Source organism: Heptranchias perlo, chromosome 1 (genome assembly GCF_035084215.1).
Source record: "Heptranchias perlo isolate sHepPer1 chromosome 1, sHepPer1.hap1, whole genome shotgun sequence".
NCBI classification, from domain to species: domain Eukaryota; kingdom Metazoa; phylum Chordata; class Chondrichthyes; order Hexanchiformes; family Hexanchidae; genus Heptranchias; species Heptranchias perlo.
In genome coordinates this window covers 141,358,715-141,384,662 of record NC_090325.1, presented here as the reverse complement: position 1 = coordinate 141,384,662, position 25,948 = coordinate 141,358,715, and the positions used below count along the sequence as shown (strand labels likewise).

Below are 25,948 nucleotides of genomic sequence, written 5' to 3'. Positions count from 1 at the left end.
TAACCAAATCTATTCCTCTACAGTTCTTATTTTTTGTGGGGGAAAAGGTGGGGGAGGGGGAGAAAATTTCAAACCCTCACACCAGTTGGCCTGATGACTAAATGAGTAAACACAATGCATGGCTCAATAGCGGTGCGATACTGCCAGCTGATCTTAGTCAGGGCAGCATATGGGGCACTGCAATGGGCCTCAGTGTTCCTGTGCTACGACAGAGATCAAACTTACCCAGGAGTCCAAAGCTCAAGCAATGTGGTTACTGAGCCTGGAAAGACTTTTGATCCAGAATCACTTGAGGTTTAAGTAGGTTAGAAGGGGCTGATATAGAATGTTAACCTGATGAAGTAATTTGCAGCTAACATCTATTTTGAAAATGAACTTTTGGCTACAATTTGGGGATTTTTAGTTTTGTTGTCTCTTCCAACAATTCAATAGGAGTTTCTGTAAAAGTGTACCTTTGTCCTCTGTGACAGGAAGCTGTACCTTATCTGTATTCTGCTCTTACTGAGGTCAACAAGGGCTAACAAATACCTACTTGTAGTAATCTGCTTACTGGATTGAACCAAACTTTCTGAACTGGCAGGTATTCCACAGACTAGAGTTTTAGAGAAAAAAGTAACTAGTAAATTTATTGACAAATAATAAAAGTACAATGTGTACATCAAACACAAGGAGAATAGTTATAATGGATTAATTACCCCTAGAAATCATGTCTTCTGATTTAGTTTAAATGTTTCCGTCAAATTTATGAACAGTTAATTATGCACTCCAAACTCAGTCTCCTTTCAACCATTGGATTCCAACACCTGGCCAGACAAACAGATAACTTTGACAGATAGCTGTTTCAAAGCTCCTGCTCCTGCTTTTAATTTCTAATGTGTCAAAGCTACCTCTGGGAATTCTCAGATAAATAGATTCTTGGATGAATCAAAACAATCTCTCATACAACTTTCCAATTAACAACGCGGACCGCCATGGTGGTTTCCAGATTAAATCGAATACCCCTTGCATATTTCCAAATAAAGACAGCATTCAAAATGTTAAAATTTGCAATAAAAACAGAAAATTCTAGAAATAAACATATATTACACAACATATTAACAACCGAAATGATAAGATTAAGATCGCAGATAAAAACTTATCTGGAAATGGAAAGGATGTGACCCCCCCCCACTTTATAGACTGACTAAAACAGACAGGGAAGCGGAAAACAAAGAGGGAAAAGTCAAGGGTCAAATATGTCATATGTTAGTGCAAAAAGAATAATGGGTTTGATGCTAATGGGCCTGCTGTGTCCATTTTCTGATTATTTTATTCAGAAGTTTAGTTATTCAGAAGTTTAGCATTTGCAGTTTTTTCTTCATTTTATTGTTACAATATACAACTCTAACTAATGAGAGACAAAAACAATTTGTACGTATAAACCAAATGGGTTTGTTAGTAAAGCTGGTTCAATGTATTCACCATTGAACAAACTGTTTTTGTGTCATAGAAAGCCCCTACTAATTAAAAATCAATGAGGCCATCTGCTATTAGCTTACATGTGAACTGTACAATCAAGGAGACAAACCACTTAGACTCTATCACACCAAATAAAATATAAAGGTGAGATAGAATCTTTCTTAAACCCTATCATCTCTACATTGTAACAGAAGTGGCTGAATTGAAAATTACTTCTCCAAAGCAGAATACTGCGGATGCTGGAAATCTGAAATAAAGTTCTGACGAAAGGTCTTCGACCTGAAACGTTAACTCTATTTCTTTCTCCACAGATGCTGCCTCACTTGCTGAGCTTTTCCAGCATTCTCTGTTTTTATTTCAAAATTACTATTATTGTTTTGATTTTTTGTAAAAGAAATTTAGAGACATGGGGTAGATTTTGAAGTTAAAGAAAATAAAAATCGGGAGAGATGTAAAACAGGTTGCCGATTCGCTATCACCCATTTTACATTATCGCACAAAATCAAAACCTACCCCATCCATTTCACAATTATACAATTCATCCACAAAGCACATTAAAAATACAAAATTAAAATAAATGTTCCACTTTTCTTACAACTTGGTGGAATTTACAATGCTTGCAACTTGACCGCTCAACAGAGGTGTACTATCGGCTTATTGACAGGTGTAAATCACTTTGTTTTATTTGTTGGGGGAATTAGGCATCAGAGAGAGAATGTTTTTTCATCACAAAAACAATATTTTCTCATGCGTTTTAAATTGTTTAAATATTCACGACTGAAAGCAGCCTTTCAAAAAACTTTAGACCTTAATCTAGATCTAGATAGTGGGGAAAAAGTTACGGAAGAATTGGATAAATATTTGAGAAATGGGCGAGTGGGAGGTCTTAAGTTTTCAGGGCCAGCAAGATTGACTGCAGACTGCCAGCACGTTCAAGGAAATCCCTGTTTTCAAGTTCGTGAAATAGGGCTCTGAAAAAACACACTGTACAATATCAGGAATAGTTTTGTTACTGTAATATTAACTAAAGAAATTAGCATTTACATAGGGCCTTATCACATTGCACAGAAACGCCCCAAAAGCGTTTCATATAGAATGAATGGCTTTAAAGTGAAGTCATTCTTATTTTGTTGGCAAAAGCAACAGCCATTTTGCACACAGCAAGGTCCCACAAACAGCAGTGAAATAACAGCCAGATAATTTGTTTTAGTGATGCTGCTTGAGGGATAACTATTGGCCTGGACGCTGGGGAGAACTCCCCTACTCTTCTTCGAATAGTGGAATGGGATCTTTTATGTCCAACTGAGAAGACAGATGGGGCCTCAGGTTAATTTCTCCTCTGAAAGCCGCAGCCTAGATTATGTGCTCAATTCTCTGGAGTGGGGCTCAAACCCATGACCTTCTGACTCAGACACGAGAGTGTTACCACTGATCCAAGATTGGCACTCAAGAACAATTGTATTGTTTAATAATTACAAAGGAGTTAAAGGCTTGGGGGTTCAGAAGGTGATCCCAATCTCTTTATGGGCTACTCTCATGGTATTGATACTATCGCAGTCCCTCTCCGCAACTCACACACAGGCATTAGTATTTTAAATAAATGCTATGCTGTGGAAGAAAGTGCTATTCGAAATCGGAATTCATGAGACTCCCACAGCAAGATAACGTTCCACATCCACAGACGGTTTCTTTTTTGTTCAAATTAGGTCATTCACCAGTACTAAAAGATTATAGTTTTGACAAATGCGTTACGTATACATCCAGCTGCAAATAAGAGTTTAGTGTCCTGAACAGTAACATTTTTGCAAGGACATTCTCAATGCATGCAATATTAAAAAGAAACTGAAACATCTCAACAAGCTTCACACTCACAATCAGTCTCTCCCAACAATAAGCTCCTGAACTCAGCTGGGTCATCGAAGTAACGCACCAAATGGACAGTTGGCACTTGCCCATCAGAAAGTGGAAGGTAGGGTTAAAGTAGTTGTCAAGTCACTTCTGGTGGCATTTGCACATTTCTGCTGGACAGAGTGTTGAGAGCCTATCTACTAATTCAGGTACAAAATGGCCTGCAGCACAGAGGAAGCTAAAGAGATGGGCAACAAGAAAGAAAAAGAAAATAAAAACATGGGCCTGGAGTTTCTGCATGATTTCCGCCCAGATTATTTCCGCCCAGATAACAGCTTCATCTGGGCGGAACCACACCAAATAGCGCAAAAGATTGCGGAATTTTAGGCATGAGTGAGTTACACCCATAACTACATTACGCCCAAGTAGCCGCGATCTTTTGAGTCTGTCAATTAAACCCTTCAATCGGCCCACGAAACTGGCCACGCCCCCGTTGAAAAGGTGAGTTTCCGCTGATTGAACTCATTCATAGCAAGGTTACAGCACGGAAGGAGGCCATTCGGCCCATTGAGTCCACGCCGGGGGGGGGAAAGAGTGGGGGTTTCATCACATGAATCCAGCGTTAATCACCTGACCAGCAGTCAATTGAAGCCACAGACCTGATCTTTACAGAAATCAATTAGTAATTAATAATCAGTAATTAATTTACTGTGTAAAGTTTGCAGGACAGAGATAAGAGCTGCTTTCCTCGTGGTTTCCAGCCTCACTCTGAAGGGGGAAATTTTTTCCTTCACCTTTTACACTACCCCACCCTTGCACCTTGAGGCTCCATTGTTCCTGTTCCAGTCATGAATGGATTACAATCAATTATACTGCTTGATGGCGCTGATTCATGGGAGATTTTACGTTTGGGCTTATGCTAAAGAGTTTGCGCAAAAACTTGGGCGCAATTTCACTTCAGCCAAACAGGTGCATTTTGGGCACAATTAGCCGATTACGCCCCTAGCAGAAACTCCAGCCATGAACTTCACACAGACTCAGAGCATATGCCCATGCAAAGATAAGTCAGATCATATCCTCCCTTCTTGTCAATATGTTAAAGAAGGACCACTGAAGCATTTCATTATTCAGTACCCTCCCCCTCCCCCAAATTAACATTCCCATAGAGACCAGGCAAAATGAATACAGATAAAGACTACAGTCATCATAACTCCAGGTCGACTTTAAAGAGGCAATTTTTCGACTTTGTGCTACAGGCGAGGTTATTAATGGCTGGAAAATCATCCACAAATTTCCTTTATGCACTCCTGGTGGCCGAGGCTCCCTGCCAAAAGCGCAAAGATGGACATTTACAACTTAAAAGTTCACCTGAACATAGTGGCTTGGCCTTTGCATAATTGCAGACCTAACTCACAGGTGTGCACAAAAAGATTTTAAAAAGACACACTTTGAAATTGATGTTTAAAGCTGCACCAGTTTATTTCTTGTCCACCTATGATTCAGACTCTGCTGTAGATAACCACATGGTTACATCAGCTGCTAGCTTAACCACAGTCAAATACCAACATATACAGCCTGGAACATTCTAATCTTTCCTCACTCTTTTAATATCCCCTGAAAGCAGGAAACATCTACAACGCATAGTTAGAAAACACCATTACAAGCTTTGAGACAGTAACAGGTAAGCTTTTCTCCTACCTGAGTAAATATGGAGTCTGTGGCACCTCCAAGCTCCTATCTCTTCAGTGGTGTGATATTGCAGAAAGTAAAAAAAAGTACACAAATCAGCCAATAACAATAGTCCTAACGCAGCTTCCTTTTCGAGCAACACCTATTGTGTCCAACAGGAATGCTGTATATCAGGAAGTCAAGAGAATGCCTTTCACAGTTTCTTGCCCACATCCATGCAGGAAGTTCTCTCCATTCAAAGCCTGATAGAGGTTGGGCCAGTTTATAGCAAATAGGCAGAGGAGAGAAAACAAAAGAAAGAGGAGGGCCAGTAAATAATTAAACAAACACACAGTTTGTTCTGTTCATATCAATCAAGGATTAAAGTTTCATTTGCTGAACATGCTGATGATCCAGCAACTGGATTCAGTGCAATTCGTGATATCTGCAGCACTGCACACAAGAACAGTTATTTTAGATTCATTTCCCTTGGACAAGAGGGATTCCTATACTTTCTGCCCTTGAAAAATAACCAAGTTCTGTATTGTTAAAGGAATCACTTATGAGGTGCTTCTTCTGAAATTAGTGCCAGTTTTATTAATCGCACAGCAATCTTCAAAATTCAATTAAAAGCAGACATTTTGTCTCAAAACAATATTGCAATCCCAGTTAATTTTTCTTTCTTTTTTTGAACAATTTTCTCCTTTCTTTCCTTTTTTCCTGAAGGCATTGGCTCCTTCGTGCTAACACTTGAGGCCACTAGGCACCTCCGTTGAACCCCTGGGTCAATCTCTGCTGGCTCATGGTCAACTCTCCACTCCTCCTGGGCCCTCTGTTTGCACTGGACAATCTTCAGCAGTGCATCCAACGATACTTTGCCCGAACGGCTCCTGGATTCACTCCCTCTCCATAACTGTAAACTGGTCCATTGATACTCCAAGCTGACTCAAACCAGATTCCAAGTCAACTTCATCCCACCACAGGAACCTCAGACTTTAACTTTGGACTTTCCCATATTGTCTCCATCCTGTTCTCTGTTTACGGCCAGGACATCACTCTTCTAATCTCTGCCATGCCTCTGTAATCTGAATTCTCTCCGTGTCAATTCTCATGCACATTTTGGCTGCCACTCCTGACCCAAACCAATTACTTCTATCTCCCGTTTTTATTCTCTTGGCCCCTCTCAGGCCCTTCTTTCCTGTCTCCTGGTTTCCTGTCAGCCAGTCATGTTACCTGTTACCTCCTCAAGTACTTTGACCGCCCCCCCCGTCCCTACTCTCTGCCTTCCTACTCTCCTGACGCCATCCCAGACTTGAACCCTCCTTGAATAAGCCTACAGTTACCCACTGTGTCTCTCTCAGCATTCTCCAAAGAGCCCTGCGAAACACCCGTCGCTGCCTCGCCTAAGTGATAGCACTCTCGCCTCTGAGTCAGATCATCGTGGGTTCAAGCCCCACCCCACTTCATGTAACCCAGGCTGACATTTCAGTGCAGTACTGTGGGAGTGCTGCACTGTTAGAAGTGCTATCTTTCAAATGAAATATTAAACCGAGGCCCTGTTTGCCCTCTCAGGTGGACATAAAATATCCCACGGCACTATTTGAAAGAGCAGGGGAGTTCTCCTGATGACCTGGCCAATGCCTAAAACAGATGATCTGTTCATTTATTTCACTGATGTTTGTGGTACCTTGCTATGCACAAATTAGCTGCTGCGTTTCTCTACTTTAGAACAGTGACTACACTTCTAAAATACTTCATTGAATGTAAAGTATTTTGAGACATCCTGAGGTTGTGAAAGGTGCTATATAAAAGCAAGTTCCTTCTTTCCTTACAGGTGCCCGCTGGGGACTAATCTCACCAACCTCCTTCCCATGCTGCTCACTCCATCCACCACCGCTCCCTCAGACTCTGCCAGTGGATCAACAATCACCACCGCCACAGCATTTCCATCCAGATAGCCCATTCACTACTCAAGGACCTCGCCATCCATAACCTTACTGTGGACGATTGCATTGGCATCCTGGCTTTGACATCTTCCCCTTTACTAAGGCCTCCATGCCTAGATATACTTTCCACCACCTGCCCTACCCAAACCACCGTGGTGACGATGTGGCCCTCATCACCAAATTACAACATGCTCTCCCCCCCCAGTACCCACCGCTCTTCTGGCACCTTCTCCCCCTTCAAGCACCTCACCTTGTTCCACCCCTCTCGCCTCTCCTTTAAAATCCTCATTCTCTACTGCCCCCCAAGCCCTATCGAGATTCGCCCAGAGTTATCCTCCCTCAACTCTGCAATGAGCAACTCCTCATCCTTGGTGATTTCAATCTCCATCTCAACTCACTCTGGCCTCTCTCCCCTGATTTCCTTGCCCTCTTTTCCTCCCTAAACCTCTCTTCCCCGTTGGATGCACTGCAACGTTGAAGACGAGGACGAGGCAGATGGACATCGTCAGAGCAGCGGCACACATCACTGCTCGTAATACCAGGGAGTCACTCATATCTAATAGGTTCTCATAAGGAGATCTTCAAAATGAAGATAGTGAACTACTCGGACTGCCTGAACAACCACCACCAACACCAGCCCCACACCCCTGCACAAAACAGTCCTTCAACTGCGCATATACCCACTGTAGACGCACCAAATGGGTGGCATCAAGTCTTGGTGTTCACAATGAAGCACATGAAAGGGCGTTTTCACAAAAGGGACTCAAGAATGGGCACGATGTGGCAGTGGTGGTGACAATTATAACATTTAATGTGCATGTAAGAGAAAACAAAAAGAAATGAAAAATATTGCATTGCGTCAGACATCCTTGTGCACACCCTTGGTGATTACAAAACCTTGGCCTTCCTCTTCCTACCACATCTCCTGTGGCTCCAGCAGAGGTAGTGGCAAGTTGTTCAGGTCCCTGCCCTGACTGCTTAGATGCTCTCGGCCCATGCCCACTGGATTTTTGAGCCAGTGAGGGCCTTGCCAAAGACTGCTCCGCCTGCATCTGTGCAGTGGCAGACTCGGCCATCAGGAGAGGAGGCAGCATTGCGGGCACTGGTTGGGGGAGGGGGCAACGGGCGAGACGTGGGAGCGCTTTCAGTGGAATCTCCACTTCCATGTCCCCTTTCATCCCTCTCCTGGGCCAGGGCCACATCACTCCTACCATTCTACTAGACAACAGCTTGGCGCATATCTGTGACACGTTCTAAGGCCACGATTAAAGTATCTGTCTGCCTGTTTAAGGCGGCAGAAAAATTGGCATCCTGAATCCGCATGGCCGTTGTCATGGTCTGAATAGACTCATTTGTGAGCTGTGCTTGAAGCTCAATGGAGGCTGCCATTCTCTCCATCATAGACATTCCCACACTTACCTGTGGCACCATTCCACTAATGCTGGAGGTGGTCTCCTCCATCCTCTCCACTACTGAGGAGAGTGTGCGTGGCACGTTTTCCAGTACCTCGCAAAGGTGCAGCTGTACCTCTATCATTCTCAATCTCAACGATGGCCCCCGGGGTTCAGCATCTGCATCCAGTTGAGCAGAGCTTGGACAGAAGTGCACCCCCTGACACGGACTCTCCACAGCTGCCCCTCCCACCAGTGTCTGCTCATGCTCACTTGTAAGTGTTGAATAACCAGGTGGCTACCCAACTATCTTCCTAACAGGACCCATCGAAATGCCAGTATCTGCACTGGTGCAGGGCTGGATGTGATGTGACGGTGAGCCCTCAGAGGAATGGAGCCCCTCTGAGGAATCGCCCTCTTCCATGGTGCGTGCCTCCTCGTCAATCCTTCAAGGCCCTGGAAGTGAACATAAAGCAATATTAAGAATCATTGCAGAAGTTAGTTAGCAATGAGCATACTGAGGTGTGCAACAGGCCAATCATTGATAACATCAATTCATGATTTGTGTGAAGGATGTTAAAGTTCTATCGGCTGTTTGCGAGTTGCCAGTCTCGCCATCTCCGACGGCCAGGCATTCAACCGTATGGCTGAGCTCCAACGTCTCCTCCTCCGCCTCTGTCAGAGGCACTATTTGTGGTGCCCCCTCCCCCACCCCAGTCCCACTCCTCACCTGTGCATTTTGCGTTCTCTTCTCCTACAAGGGGAGAAAGAACAGATGTGTGTGAGTGAGTGAGGATGATGTGGTCACCCGATGGATGCTTGGTTTGGTGAGGCTGCCAATGAAAGAGATGCATCAGAGAGTGAGTATCAGACAGACAGATCACATTGCATCAGGATTGGGGTGAGTGGGAGTGGTGGGTTCACAAATGGAGAGGTGAGGAAGTGCACAGAAAGTGAAGGTAATTTGATAATGAGACTTAAGTGGGTGTGAGTGAGTGAGGAGTGATGTGATGGAGTAGGCTTGGCAAGACAGAGTGAGGGGGGGGGGGGGGGTAATGTACACCACAGGATGTAGGTGAATCAGTAACGGTACTCACTTTTCCTGACCTGGTTAGGTCATTAAAATGCTTCCTGCACTGCACCCACGACCTTGCCACGGTGCTCCTGCTGCTCAGCTCATCTGCCCCCTCGAGCCAGGTCTTCTTGGTGGCAGAGGCAGGGCGCTTCCTCTGATCAGCTGGATACAGTATGTCCCTCCTGCTCCTCACACCAGCCAGTAGCAACTCAAGTGAAGAGTCGTTAAACCAGGGTGCTGCCTTAGTCCTTTGGTGTGCCATATCTGCAAATTCCTCCTTCCTCCCTCAAAATCCATGGTTGCAATGGCCCTTTAAATACTCCACTTCCCAGCACGTCATTCAGGCGCGCAGAACCCCCACTGTGCAGCTTAGAGACGCGAAACCCGAAAGTTACATTAAGGGCCTTCAGTTGAATCGCGATTGCTCGAGCCGAAGCATGCAAAACTTTTCAGGGTTTCCTACACAACTATTCATCCCCCTGCTGAGTTCCCGCCACCATGTTAAAATTATGCCCACACATGTATGTATTTCATTGCCATTCGTCCCCTTTGTAGGATTCTGGCATATTCATCTTGGACTATGACTGAAAAGGTTAACAATAACCATAGATACTCCAATATGTAATTTAAATCTCACTCTGTGGCTTGCCAGCCAATAATGAGTGCAGAAGTGTGACCTAAATAGGAACTTGATGATTTCCCCTGTTCTCCTTCCCATTAACAAATCACTTTAATTCTACACTACACTAGGTCCAACAACTCACCCAGGACGGGGGGACTCAGAGTGCAATTATCAACTGTAGGTGGGACTGGAACTTGTGTCTACGTGACCTTATTCCACACGAATGTGCTGTACCACTAGACTGCCACTCCTTTAAATTAAATAGAAATAAATGTACTTCACACTACACAGTGAACCCATTTTGGTAAAAAAAATCAGTCAGGCTTTCATAGATTAATAAGTTGATGCTTCCTCCAGGTGCTATAATCTACCGAAAAGCATGTTGATTCCCATTCTTTTAAGGAAGCAGATCAGTCACCCTAAATCTGGCTCATTCGTAAATCTTTATCAGGTTGTGTCCTTCTGATCAGACTCCCTCATGCTGTTTTTGACAAATTCCTAAAATCCATCCTGTTCTGGCTTGAAGGGGCATTACTGTTGTGACAGAGAATTAGTCCACTTCTGAACCACGTCACAAGTATTATTTCATTTTCTGTAACCTAACCAGATGACCAATGAGTAGATAGATAGAACCATAGAAATTATATACAAAAGGATGCCATTTGGACCCACTATTCCTTTGATGCTGATAGCTCTTCAACTGGAGTCAACTTCTCTATTGCCATTTCCCTGCCCTTTCCCCATATCCTTTTATAGAATCACAGAATCTTAAAGCACAGGAGGCGTCAATTCAGCCCATCGTGCTTGTGCCCACTCTTTGAAAGTGCTATCCAATTAGCCCCACTCCCCTGTTCTTTCCCCATAGCCCTGCAATTCTCTCCCCTTCAAGTATTTAGCCAATTCCTTTCTGAAAGTTATTGAATCTGCTTCCACCACCCTTTCAGGCAATGCATTCCAAATCATAATAACACGCTGCGTAAAAAAAATTCTCCTCATCTCACCTCTGGCTCTTTTGCCAATTACCTTAAATCTGTGTCCTCTGGTTACTGACCCTTCGGCTAGTGGAAACAGTTTCTCCTTATTTATTCTATTAAAACCCTTCATGATTTTGAACTCCTCTATTAAATATATATTTATATGCTTCCTTTTCAACTACTTTTCCAATTCCTTTTTAAATATTATTCTGGTCTGAGTTACAATGACCCTTTGCAGTAATGCATTTCATGTCCTAATTACTCCCCGTGTGGAAGAAAAATTCTAACTTTCCCCTTCATTTTTCTAGTGATAACCCCGAGTATATGCCTCCTTGGTACCGATTCTCCAACTAGTGAAAACAATGCTTCACTACTTACCCTCTCAAAACCTTTCATAACCTTGAAAACCTCTTAGATACCAATGAACCCTCCCTGCTGCAGCTAAAAAACTCAATTTTTAAAGCTCTTCTTCATAACTACCATCTCTCATTCTTGATATCATTTTATTGAATCTTTACTGTACTCTTTCCATGGATCTAATATCCTTCATATAATGGGGCGCCTAGAACTGCACGCAACTCCAACTGTAACCTAGCCAATTTAGTGTACAAGTTTAACATTACATCCTTGCTTTGATAGTCAATGCACACACATATAAATCCCATTTGTCCTTTTATGGTCTTTTCTATCTATACTCCCACCTTTAAAGCTCTATGCATCTTCACTCCTAGAACTCTTCTACCACTCTGTTAAGAATCTGTCAATGTGAAATAGTTCCCCTTTCATCCCACTGAAATTTGCTAATTTCCAGTCCTACTTCTTTTATCTTGGATCCCTTTTTCTCTTTATCTATTTTTAATGTGAACTTAATTATGTCACGGTCACAATATCCTTCCTTCAGGTTGCTTACTTGTCCTGTTTCATTATTCAGAATCAGATCCAGCATTGCATCCTTCCTTATTGGACAAGTAGCATACTGATTAAGGAAACAGTCCTGGATGCATTTGAGAAACCCTCCCCCATTTTGAGCACAAATTTTTGTTTTATCCTGACATAGTTCATGATCTCCATAAAACTCTAAATTGCCTACAAGTTTCATCCCTCAATTTATTTCCACTATTTGGAGGTTTAGAATGTATTTCCAATATGTTAACAAACCCTTATATATACCATCAATAAAATCTTTTCTTTTGTGCCTGTAATACTGACTATTAATTAGTACGATCACACTACTCCCATTTTTACTTCTCGCTCTCAACTGAAGCCATGTTTCTACCAACAAGTTACAACATCATGTCCCTCCATTTTAGTTGGCGCCTTGAGTTGCTGGACTTTACGTCTAAAGCATTTCATATAAATATTGCAACTCTGACCCTTTCATATTCCTGAGTGACCATTTTTCCTTTACTTTCTTATTGATTACCGTTTTCGTTAATTTCTCTACTATTTGCCCTAAGGTATGTCTCTTCAGCTTACTTTTTTAGACTGATTTGCCGTGTCACTGTACTTAGAGTCATAGAGTCATAGAGTTATACAGCACGGATAGAGGCCCTTCGGCCCATCGTGTCCGCGCCGGCCATCAGCCCTGTCTACTCTAATCCCATATTCCAGCATTTGGTCCGTAGCCTTGTATGCTATGGCATTTCAAGTGCTCATCCAAATGCTTATTCTGCAGTGCAGTACTGAGGGGAGTACTGCACTATTAGAGGTGCCATCTTCTGGATGAGACATTAAACTGACGTCCCATCTGCCTGCTCAGGTGGTGTAAAAGATCCCAGCTTCCTATATGAAGCTCCAATCCTCTACTGCTGCTACCGAGCAGTATACCATTATATGACAAAAATGTGAAGTCCTTAGATTAGCCAGCGCTGTGGATTCAATTTCTTGTAACAGTGGGAACAATTTTAGGTAAATAGCTACTGTACTCCTCTACATGTCAGATTTACAATGCAATAAAAGGGAACATTTATTTCCCTAAACAAAGCTGCCCTTATGACTCTGACTATGAACAGAGATGTGTGGGAACAACCTGATGAAGGCTCAGTCTGACAGCGATGTCCTTCAGGATTTGGCCAGCTTGGCAAGTGGTGGTACTAACAAGCCACACTTGATGATGAACATTGAATTCTCCCACCTAGACTACATTCTGTGCCCTGGCTTCCCTCAGAGCTTCCTCAAAGTGATGTTCAATATGAAGGAGTACTGATTCATCAGTTGCAGGGAGGGAGGCAGTAGGTGGTGATCAGCAAGAGATTTCCTTCACCTGAAGCCATGAGACGTCATGGTGTATGGAGTCCCAGGGCTGCTCCCACCTGACTGTACACCACTGTTTCCTCCACTACTGGTGGATTTATCTTGCCAGTGGCACAGGATATACCCAGAGATGGTGAGTGATGATTCTGGATACTGTTTGATAGATATAACTGAGTACAACAATGTCGGGCTGTTGCTTGATTTGTCTGTGGGAAAGTGCTCCCACAGGGGCACCAATTCCCAGACATTGGTGAAGAGGTCTTTGCAAGGTTGACTTGGCTGAGCGTGCTCAAGTGCTCAATACCTGAGCTACTGCTGATAGGTCCGTCCTATTCTTTTCTCTTTTTTGAACTTAAGCGATTGTTTACAACTGATTTTTAAAAAAATTCATTCATGGGATGTGGGCATCGCTGGCAAGGCCAGCATTTATTGGCCATCCCTAATTGCCCTTGAGAAGGTGGTGGTGAGCTGCCTTCTTGAACCGCTGCAGTCCGTGTGGTGAAGTTTCTCCTACAGTGCTGTTAGGAAGGGAGTTCCAGGATTTTGACCCAGCGATGATGAAGGAACGGCGATATATTTCCAAGTCAGGATTGTATGTGACTTGGAGGGGAACGTGCAGGTGGTGTTGTTCCCAACTGCCTGCTGCCCTTGGCTTGCTAAGTCACTTCAAAGGGCATTAAGAGTCAACCATATCTTGTGGCACTGGAATCATGATGTAGACCAGATTGGATAGGGGTGGCAGGCTCCCTTTCCTGAAGGAAGTTATGATCCAGTTGAGTTTTTATGACAATGCAGCAGCTTTGATACTTATTTTTCTGGTCCTAGACCATAAGTTACCAGAAATAACCTTCCAATGAGTTAGCAATTTATGAGCCTCCCCCCAAAAGATTTACTAAGTAAAGGCATCATCTAGTCAAAAAAAAATAGAAAGCTGTATGCTCAATTCCCAGTCTATGTTGATTTAACTGATCTTAGCAGGGACACCAGCTAGGGTAATCACTCAGCTGGAGGTATGTACCGGTGATTAGATCATTACCAGGTTTACTCCAGTGAGGCCTTAATTCCAAGGTTCTTGCTCATGATCATTATCCAGTAGCTCCTGCTGGAACATGCATGTGTTTAGAAATTGGGCAAGAGCAGGAACAGGCTCAGCTGTGATTGCCTCTACGAATGAGCTGGTTACCAATACTAACCACTGAGGCTCACACAAAAGGTACTGGAGGGCTGCTGCTATTCGTAAAGCTGTACCCCAGGGTGCGCTAACAACTTCAGGAGAGGAAGGTGAAAACAAAATGAGCAAATTACTGTTCTGTAATATAGTAGCAGTGTAGGTAAAGGATGGGGGAGCCTCACTGGAGTAAACATGAGCACAGCTGGTTACAATCTAGTCTGTGGTACAGGCCATCAGCGTGGTCATTAACCCCCTACTGTCTCCACGTACTGTGCTGGAATGACGGCATGCAATGCAAGCAGAAACACTGTTTATGCTGGAATGCTGTTAACAAGCTAATCCCCAATAAAGGTCAACATTTCCTTAGTAAACTTTTGCTTTGGTCTAGATTCATGCCCCATAGAGTTTCATGCCTGATGTGGTTTCATGCACAAATACCTTCATTCCAATCTTCTGACTGGATTAACAGCAGGAACTTGTAAATCCATTCCAATTGTATTTACCATAAGACATTTTGATGAGAACATCCAATGCAAGGAAATGCAGTATCATTTTTTTTTGTAAAAGGCTCCGTTGACAGGAACTGCTACAATCAGGAATTCATGGCTTCCCAAACAGAAACGCCTGCTGTAAATAATCTTTCCACTCAGCACTTTCCAGTGTGGTGGGGACAGTCAGTCTGCCACAAAGTTTTTAACAAGACTCAGACGTATTTGAACAGTGCAATCTTCATACAGGTTCTATGTCTCTGTTTAACCAAATTTTTAGTGGAGCCCTTGATGAGGTTTAAAATTCAAAAATGAAACAATTAAACACAACAATTAGGATTTTCCAAACTTATATTGAATGTAAATGGGAGAAGTGGGAAGAAGGGATAAAGCATTAAATACAGAAATAAAAGCTGAGAATGCTGGAAAAACACAAAAGGACCATCAGCATCCGGGGTGCTGTGGCCAGTTGTAGCTTCCATACCACTGCTATAGCTGCAATCAGTTATCTCAGCACAGATCAAGGATTGAACTTGGGACCATCCTAGTCTGTATAACGCAGCTACTCACTAAGCCATTGTGGGATCCTTTATTTAAATTAACTGTAACAGTATATATATATATATATATATATATACACACACACAAGGTTGCCTTTTTTTTTACATGGTTTATTAGCGAGTCAATCACTGAAAACACAGGCCATTAAATTATGACAATGTCTGAAAACACTACTCTAAACATTCATTCTTAGCATGGATCATATGGAGTATGCCTGCTCTGCAGGTTATGGGGTTAGCACTATCCGAGATATGGTGAGTATTGTAGCACCACAGTGGTAGTTTGCCAGCCATGCTATGGACAAACACTGCTGTTTGCATTTTGATAACATTGTCATTCCTTCTATTGCTGCATTTTGGATATCGTTATTGAATGAAGAATTTATCACTTCAGTCACTCTCGGCTTCAATTTTCCATAAAAATTAAGTGGAAAACCACTGCATTCTTCTAAACTGTTCTGAATGAACAACCCTTTTAAGTTCTTATCATGCTATGTTCTAGGTCTGATCAGTGGTTATTTCAAGTTACATTGAGTCTACAGCACAGAAACAGGCCATTTGGCCCAACTTGCCTATGCCAGCGTTAATGCTCCACATGAGCCAGTGAAATCAGACAGTGAAATATTACAAAAAAAAGCTGAAAGTAACTACCTTTAATCCAAGAGTTGTTACTAAAGTTAATGACCCACAAGAAAGAACATAAAACGGGACGAATGAGGAAAGGCCATTCAGGCAGTCAGAAAAGTTGCGGTCCTTCCACCTCCAATAATAAAACTATAAAATCTAGGGTTGTTAATTACACTGAACTCATTTTGACCCTTTATTTATAGTTGAATTCAAAGAAAAAACTTGAACTACAAGAGATGGTTCTCCACGCAGGCCTTTCCCATACTTCTATGGTGTCTGCACTTCAAACAATATAGTTATAAGTTAATAGTATTAAAAAGTCATGTTTTATAAAGGAGTAAGTCCCCACCTGTAATCACGCTGAAACATTTTCCTTCCTCATAGTTGTGGGTATCTGACAGGTAGACAGAACTTTAAAGTGTTGTGCCACACAATGGGCCAGGATGTGCTAGCAAAATAAGAGTGTGAGTTAAAGGCGCACACGGTCATTAGTGTGTAAATAACCCAGCAATTTGTGGCGAGGAAGAGATACACCATGAGTTGCGAATGGCCACAAATTGCTGGATGATTTGCGCCGTTCCGCTGTTAGCCTTGTAAAAACCGGAGCTCACAATCAACCTCCTCATGAGTGTCCAGAAATTGCTGCATTTGCGCTGTAAAAACGAATTAAACTCACCACAGAAAGTTAGGGCTGGTATTCCACAACGAAAGAACCCTTTTAACGGCGAGATTTATGTTCCTGCAATGTCACTCAACCTGAGATCCAGAAAGGGAACAAATGAAACTGTGGACTCTCACTACTGCAGGTAGTAAATTGTTCCTAGAGGTTTTTTGAATTTTGAATTTTTTTTTCTTACTTTTCCTTTCTGTCTCTTTTTTCTCTCTCTCTTAATCCAATCTTTCTTTCCCTCTCTATTTCTATTTCTCTTTCTGTATCTAATTTGACTTTAATTCACCCTGTTTCCTTCTCTGTGGTACACTCTGTTTCTGTCTCTATCCTTAAATTTCATTGGTTAAGGAGATAGACTATTGGTCCCAGATGACCTCGTCACACGTTATCAACTCGCACTTCCAGCAATTTGTGGTGCACAGTTAATTGGAGTTGAAGGGTAAGGGAAAATTCCAATTCACGGCACTCACCACAAGATGCTCCGCTCCAGAAAATTCTGGGATAATATTTTCTTCCCTCCCCAACAAAAAATGCTCGCATTTACTGTTTTCCATAACTTTTTACCTCACTGTTCACCCTGAAGCATTCCTTCCCCCACCAGGAGCAGAGTGGGACACTTCATTGCCACAGTGGAGAAAACATTTTCAATCTGAATTGAATTTTAAAATATACAACTTTTTTTTTAAAAAGCAGAAAATTGCAAATGTGCTGAAGGAAAGACAACATTTTGTTGATCACAGCAATTGGTTGCTCTCATCATCACTGGTTTGGTCAGTTTGTCGAAGAACTTCAATTGAGCAACTGAAACTGTTTGCAATTTGTCACCATATGGTTGACACAATATGTCTATTATAATCTGCCAGCAGCATCCAAGAGTCTGCCATCATTTTCAGTATCATTTTTTTTGCAAATGCTCACACACCATAACTAATTTATATTATTGTCATGAAAACACACAAGATCATGTTTTGCTGCCTGAAAATACCACTTTAAATTTTGAATCTCAAAAAAATGAATCACTAATATTCTATTTGTAATCAATATAAAAGTTATTTTTGCTTTTTACGTACCCTTACTTTTACTCTTAAGTTTCCTCGTGCTTTTTTGTTCGGTAATACTAAGATCTGAATCAGGGAATGAACTCTCAAACTCTCAACAACTGAATGTACTATACCAACTCCTCTTGGTGAAACTATCCCATTTATATTGTAAAGGTGTTTCACCAGCTGGAGGGAAAAATACCTCCCACACCAGTTCTATCCTCCATTCTTAACTATTCTCATCTGAATTCAACCTCCTCCTGGGGTTATAAGTCAGGCTGAAAGTGCTGGAAACTTAAAAAAATTTAAGGTGCAGAATTCTGCCAGGCTGAAGTTTCTTTGCCAATGGGTGAACCCTCATCCTTCACACAAGCAAAGCTCCGAAAGCTTGTGATTTCAAATAAAGCTGTTGGACTATAACCTGGTGTTGTACGACTCCTTACATTTGTCCACCCCAGTCCATCACCGGCATCTCTACATCCTCACACAAGTGGTCATTCTCCATTGTGAGCCTGGTCATCGAATGCCAGCAAGCTAATCGAGCACGACAGCATTATAGCCAAGCCTGATTCTGTCCTCACTTAATATCCACATGCATATTTTTCCAACAGCAATGACTGGATAACAATTAGGAGCAGGTATCTTATTTGTTTTCTTACCCTCCCTAGCCTGAGAACATCAATGTCTGCATCCACCATTGCCTTGGATAAGGCAGCCACCTTAGCAGAAACATAACAGACAGTGCATTTATCACTGAGCCATTAGGGGAGGTAGGAAACTCAGTGAAGTGGGGGTAGGGAGTGGTCTTACTGTGTCATTGGCTTTTTAGTGATGGTCTGCTACCAAAATACCTCATAATACTCTACTATCTGTCACTCGATACATGATGGTATACATCTTCAAATCAAGTATCAGTACTCATTTTATTACCCCTTCACCTGGAGTATAACTCTAGCACACAACTATGCCCACTGCACAATGGTTTAAAAAAAAAGAAACAATTTCGTAAGGAATAGTTGGAAGTGAGTCACCAAGTACAAAGGTCACAATGTGTACTACTTCAACTAGTATACATTATTAATAAAAAGGCTGCAATGCTATCAATCAGGGAGGGGTTCTGCAGACGTTCACAGTTTCACGCTCACTCTTTCTTCTTGCTAGCATTTTCTTGGCCAATTTGAAGCATCGCCCCCTTGTTGGGGTGTGGTTTCACAGGCACTGGCCATCATCTGGTACCTCACCCTCAAGGTGATGCGCCAGTACCAGCAGGCTAACTCGATCATAGGTGGCACCACAGCCAAGCCAGATCCTGTCTTCACCTGACATCGACACACTCACATTTCCAGCAGAAGTCAGCAGATAACGATCACACCCTGATTGATTATTCCCTCCCTAACCCATGAGCATAGAAGTAAATTGAGACACTACTACCCCTGCCTAGATCAGTGAACTCGGCACAGACCAGGGATCAAACTTGGGATCTTCCAGCCCATATTGGATAAACTCAGAGACTTTATGGAAGCCCAATGTCGTGGTTAATTAGGTCAACCGAATTACATTAATAATAGACAAGTACGGGTGGCCTATAATGCAGTTCAATTAAGTGATGTCATAGGTCATGACAGCAAAGCTGGATTAACTTAAAAACATCAATTCACCTGCCAGATTATATTACTCTCTTAAAAACTCAAAGATAGACATGTTATTTTTTACATGGCATTTAAAAACACCATTAGGTGATGCAATGAGTGCTGTAAAGTGCCCTAGGCTCCAATAAACTCTACCACCGAGTAGTACAACACAAGCCCCATACCTATATCATCAGTAACTTCCAGTTTTAACCATATAGTCAGGGGAATGCTATGCAGAGGCTCGATGTTTCCCAAAGGAGAGAGAACAAGAAAAACATCAACCACCATAACTTGCATTTCTACGGCACTCTTGACACGCAGGAAAATGTCGCAAAGCACTTTACATTGAGGAACAGAAAACAGTGGAAGCTGACCAGCTGGGAAAAGGGAATACAGGGAGGGCTACAATATGTTAGGACTGAAGGGACAGTTGAAGATAAGGATTTTGAAAAAATTTTTGAAAGCAGGGTGTGATCTATGGAGGGAGTTCCAGGGGGCAGGAGTGTAGCAACTGAACAAGCAACCACCAATAGTGAGAGGGGACATGGAGTAGCTCGTGTTACAGGAACAGAGGAGAGAATGCATGTGGACATATAAAGTACGGGGAAATTACTTAAGTAGCGGTGAGACCTTGGAGGAATTTGAAATCAGGATAAGAATCCTGAAATAAAAAAAGATGCTGGAAATACTCAGCAGGTCAGGCAGCATCTGTGGAGAAAGAAACAGAGTTAACGTTTCAGGTCCATGACTTTTCATCAGAATCCTGAAGTCAATTTTCTGGGGCATAAGCAGTCAGTGAGCTTGGAGATGATGGGAGTGATGAGAGTCAGAACATAGGCTGCAGCATTTTGAATGAATTAATTTGTGGAGCATTGAGGCAGGAAGGCCAGGTTGGAGTGCATTACAGGTGGTGACGGTATGTACTAGGGTTTTGCTAACAGTGGGGGACAGCTAAGGACTGAGGTGGGCAATACTACGGAGGTAAAAGAAAGCGGTCTTGGTAACAGAGTAAATACATGGATTAAGTTTAACTCAGGGTCCTGCAGTACCATGAGATTCCACACCTCCTAACTTAGCTTGTGGTGACAGATGTGAAGATCGATGGAGCCAAGGCCAGAAGCATATAGTCGCTGATCGGAGCTGAAGGACGTCTTTAATATTATAAACATTAAACTTGAGAAAATTTTGACTTATTTAGGTCTTTAATGCCAGACAGGGAGTTGAAGAGTTTGGCAACAGCCTTTGTATGGATAGAGGAGGCAGAGACATAAAGCAGGGCATCGTCTGCATGTACGCAAAAGCTGACCCCATGTATCCGGATGATATTGGCAATTTGTTTTTGTCAGCAAAGTCTCTGACATATTCGGAAGCCCACCTCTAAGCTTAAGAGTCTCCAAAACAAGCGAATGAGAAATTTACACAGGTGGAGTTTCTGTTTGCACACTCTCTCCCCACAGACATACACCCGGCTTACTATGTCCAAAAAGCTTAGGCGTCAGTTGGCAGAGTGAAGGCTTAAGGACCATACAGCACAGGGTACAGCTGGAGCTCAACCAGCTAAAACTATGCCGCTTACTAGCTCAAAGCATTGATAAACTTCCCACTGCCTGTCCAGCAAAGACCACTCTATCCCGAGGAGTATTGGTTTACAGGGTTATCAGGAACTAGGTGGGAGGAATCCCAGCCCCCAATTTTAGGCCCCCCTCCTCCACTCCGATTCCATTAGTGAACTAGACTGGCTGGTCAATCATGAACAGTACCCTGGAATATTGATGATCTGCCTAACTCATGTATTGGATTACCAAATCTGCCACAGAGTTCGATTTGGTTCCAAACTGCCATCTCTAGGTGTATCATCTTGGTGCCACTTTGACCCCAAAAGAACTCTGCTTACTTCCACTCTCCCCAGGAGGAGTAGCATTAGTTGGCCATTGGACCGCAATGGACAGAAGGAGCTTTCGAGCAGCATAGTAGCACACAACTCACCATAAGATGTGCAAGAATTGCCACCATCCTCCTGACCACAGCATGGACACACAATGTAACCCACTGAACGGTGGTTATACCAGTTGTTGGTACAGAACTTTGACAGCAGCTCCATGCCTCTCTGTAACCCCGTCTGGTAGACATCATCCGCAGTTTGGTTGATGAGCTGTCCTGTGTAGGTCCTTCTACAGCACTGAATTCAAAATCCTTGATCTTGCTTACAAATCCGTCCATGGCGTCAGCCCTTCCTTAGCAACCTCTCCCAGCCCTTGTCCTTCAGTCTTCCAACTCTGGCCCTATTGTGCATCTCTCCCCTTACTCCCACCACAGGTAATAGTGCATTCAGCCATCTTTGCCCTACTCGCTGGGACTTCCTCCTTAAACTCCTCCGCCTTGCTAACCCCTCCCACCTTAAAAAGCCTCCTCGAAACCTGTCTCTTCCACCATACTTTTGATTATTTCTCCAAATTCTATTTTTGCTCAACATCCATTGCTCCGTTGTGCAGTGCCTCAGAACATTTACTATGTTCTAGATGCTATACAAATGCAAGTTGTAGCTTTTGAAAAAAGATGTCCATCATACGGCTTATGTTATCAGCGAGGGAGTAGCATATAAAAGATAAAGGAGGAGACTAACGATAGAGCCCTTAGGTATTTCAGGGGTGATAGTGTAGGCAGAGAAGAAATAGTCAATGGAGGCAATACCCTGTATAATATCTACATTGCAAAAGGTATGAGCTGAACCAAGAGAGAGCAGTGTAAATTACACTGAAGAAGCTCTTGTGCACTTCCTTGTGGCTGGTTCAAGAGGGGAATTTGAAAAGTCTTAGACGAAGGGCGTTACATTCCCCATGAGCCATGAACTTATACAAACTTTTTGGCTGTTAGCTGCTAAGTGAAACAATGGCAGCATGACTCAGGTTAAAGAGTAATAAAGGTGATGGTGATGCAGGACTTTAAGCACACAGCATCATCTGGCAGATACAACCCAGGTTTCATCTTGAGAGTGGATAACTCGGAAATATATTGCACATTACATAATATACAGAAGTATTATATCTGTAAAACAGTACATATTATTTCAAAGTAAAACCCTCACTTCCTGTCACACCCTTCCATACTAATGTAAAACATTTCACTTTCCTAACACGTGATACACAGATTAACTTGTCATCTTTAATGGTGGTAGTTATGGAAAATACAGACTGCAATGGCTAACCTTCAGAGAGGTAATACAAAACTGAGATCTGTCTTAGAAATAAATTACATGGAGTGTGAATGACAGTATAGACTGCTTGAGCTCCACTCTCATGATTTCTTGTACTTCAGACATAATTTATTCTCGATAGAAAATAAATATATCAGGTTACATATCAGGGATTGGTGATTTACACAAAATAATCTCACTGGCACCAGCTTCCTTATGACTCAGTAGGTAAATGCATTGTGTAGTGTGGCACTGAGTCAAAGAGACCAGAACGATCCTATGTTTAATCCATAGTCTCCGCCAATCTCAATTTTACAACTGGTCCTTCTTTTGTTCCTGCTATCCAGTGATTCCTGCTGCAAAGTGACTACATGGAATTGGGCAAGGATAGAATCAAACTCAGCCTTGATGCTCCTAATAACTAACTAGCCTGCTGACATTTGCTCAGAAATGGTGCCTGTGGAACTGTACCCCAGCATGAGGTAGCACTCCAAGTAGAGCAAAAACAAAATCAGGAAAATTAAAAGGTGCAAAAAAAAACTAAGTGTTAGCAACCACATAACTCATGAGGTCCACGGGTGTGATTAAATTATGATAATCACATGTGGTTTATCTTGTGTTAACGGTTATTCCTTTCCTTTTATTCTGTTAAGCAGGATTTTTTTTTTCAATGCAACATCTTTCAACTTACTTTTCACTCATTTTTGATAGGTCTTGTTAGAGAGACATAAATTAGAGATTATGGAGTAACACTAGCCGTGGCATCATCTAGTATGAACATATGGATTTCAGTTGGAGGCTAAAATTGAAACAGCTAGATGACAGAAAGATTCATAAAATTCTGCCAATATTGATTTTATTTTTCTCTTTTTGTGGGAAGACACACAAATGTAATCATAAATCCAATAACAAAATAAAAGGATAATGAATAGAATTTTTTTTTTTTTTTTTTTTTAGGAGCTCCCCTGATGATCTGGAGGTAAAGAAATCTAACGAAGTACTGAGCTATACAGACTAGGAAGTCTTGGGTTTGACTTCCTCTCTGTGCCGAGCTGCCTGATCTCAGGTGGGGCAGCAGTTGGAGTGTTACAATTGGCCACAGTGCCTCTGCATTAGGGAAGGGGAGAGAAAGCAGCCAAGATTCCCATTCCTGATGTCTATCCAATGACCCCTTATGGAAAGTGTGCCTTTGTGGATGTCGGTTAAGAAGAAGATCGAGTTCTGATGTTTGGCCCCCTACGACCAAATAGCTGCTTACACTGACTGTCCAGGTTCACAATGCTGGTGGCCAGGGAACCATATGCCAGTAACGGTCAGGAGAGTTGGGATGGAGAAAATTACCAAAAATAGAAAGTTATAAAAAGATTGTTCAAGGTAAAGGTCAGTGGAGGTGTAAACCACCCATTTAAACTCAACATGCATTATGTAACATACACACTGGCCAAGTTTTCTCAATTAGTCAGCGAGTAAATGCACTTCCCAGTGTGGCACATACAGTACTGACCTTCCAACCCTAGGTAGGTTTTATAAGAGTGAAGTCAAGTGCTGAAGAAGTGTGGTGCAGCCAAATTTGCTGGGGTTCAGGAGTTGCTTTCGGTCCCTAGGAGGGTCTCTTAATTTTTTGCGTTCAATACTGAAAATAATTAGTAAACTAAATAATGAGGTAATTGTAGGTTTCTGAAAAATTGTTGCATGCAGAAATGAGGGTGAATTGGAATGTCTGCACACAGGTTTGTACGGTCCCAATCAAACTATACTGAGTTGGCTGACAGCTATCTGCCAATCCCTGATGAAAACTGTACATGTACCGACAAGATTGTGCTCAACTATGTTCCCCCCGCCCTCCCAAAGTAAAATAGTCTGCTGTCATTCACTGTCCAGACTCACACATAAAGAATAGCAACTTAGCTTAAGGGATTGAAGGCACATAACCCTTGGAAGTAAGGCGGCATCTTTAGGAAAGGAGGGGTAAATAGGGCAGGTGGGGATGGGGTGGAGGGGGAGGAGATATACACTGGCTGTACTATTTCCCTGGAGATCTCCACTGGGTAAACCTGAAATGGATATCTCACGATTGTTAATTCTACTCTGTTATTGTCATCACACATCCATGGCAGAGAACTTAATGTGGCCACCAAAAGGCCTAAAACTGAATAAAATCACCCAATGATACTCACCCAATGTACTGATACATAAAATAATAAATATAAAACCAGCAAACACGCACAACTGTCATGGAGTGATTAGCGGGAATCTGAACTCCGGGTTCAAAGAGAAATTACCAACTGCTGAAGCATCACCTTTGATCCTAGTGCTGTTACCCCAATGACTCATTTGGTTTTACTGCCTTGTAATCGCTCCCAGATACGGACACTTTCCATTCACTCCCTGTTACTGCCACCCTTCCATTGCCATAAGCTTGTCAATGGGGACACATCAGCCGCCAAGAAAAACGCCACCCAGAAACAATTTAGTTGGTCTAACAGCTCTTTAAAAAAAATCTTCATTGGGGATTTGATGTACACCGCGCATTAAAAAAAAACTTTGCGAAACACGCGAGCCCGTTTTCTGACAGTTAAAAATCAACATTGATCTCACCATTTATTTGGCGAATACTTGAAGCGATTTGTCAATCATGAAAGAAAAAGTGACAGGACTTTAAATGGTCAACAGAAAAAAAAAGCTCAGTCATTTACGCAACATCTGGCCGGATTGCATTTGGTAAAACTGTTCTTTAACATTGATTTAAAGACAGGGCGATAAATGAGACCCGCCGCACACCTTGACCGCTCAACACACCGAAAGGGTCGCTTTCCAACGCCGTCCTTTACCTGCTGGAGGAGGATTTAGCCGCCTGTTACCCGCCGAGTTGTGTCTGGAGCCGGGGTCCCTGTCGATCGCCCCTCGCACCTCCTCCTCTTCCTCCTCAAACCAGGCTTCCGCCATCATCATACGGAATATATTAGCGCACAGACTGGAGTCAGCACTGCCAACACGACCCAATCAGAGCAGGACCGAGTCATACAACTGAGCCGGGATTGTATCCAACAAAACTCGCCAACACCGCAGCAACAAGTGTTTGTCCGGAGTGCTCAGTCCACCTTCCCACCTCCTGCTCTCCTCACTCCCGCCTCCTGCTCCCCTCACTCCTCACTCCCACCTCCTGCTCCTCTCACTCCCACCTCAACACCACACCGGGAGGAAGTCGCTACCTTTCACCAACTTCCGAAATATCCCCCGTGCTACCAGGAAACCCGGCAGCTAAACTAAAACAAAAGGTGGCGGTAGCGTTTGGAGCTGACTTTCGTCCATCCAAACGTAAAAATGAAATGT

At 42.7% G+C, this 25,948-nt stretch overlaps 1 protein-coding gene across 2 annotated transcripts in view; it reads right to left on the bottom strand.

The window, feature by feature from the left end:
- Nucleotides 1-25,734, bottom strand: part of sh3d19 (SH3 domain containing 19) — a 133,219-nt gene extending 107,485 nt beyond the window's left edge. For both annotated transcript variants that reach the window (XM_067992116.1, XM_067992124.1), the window contains exon 1: nt 25,447-25,734. In XM_067992116.1, the coding sequence (XP_067848217.1) occupies nt 25,447-25,567 (121 nt within the window). In that variant the 5' untranslated portion in view covers nt 25,568-25,734. The remainder of the gene's footprint in view (nt 1-25,446) is intronic.
- Nucleotides 25,735-25,948: the final 214 nt, after the last annotated feature.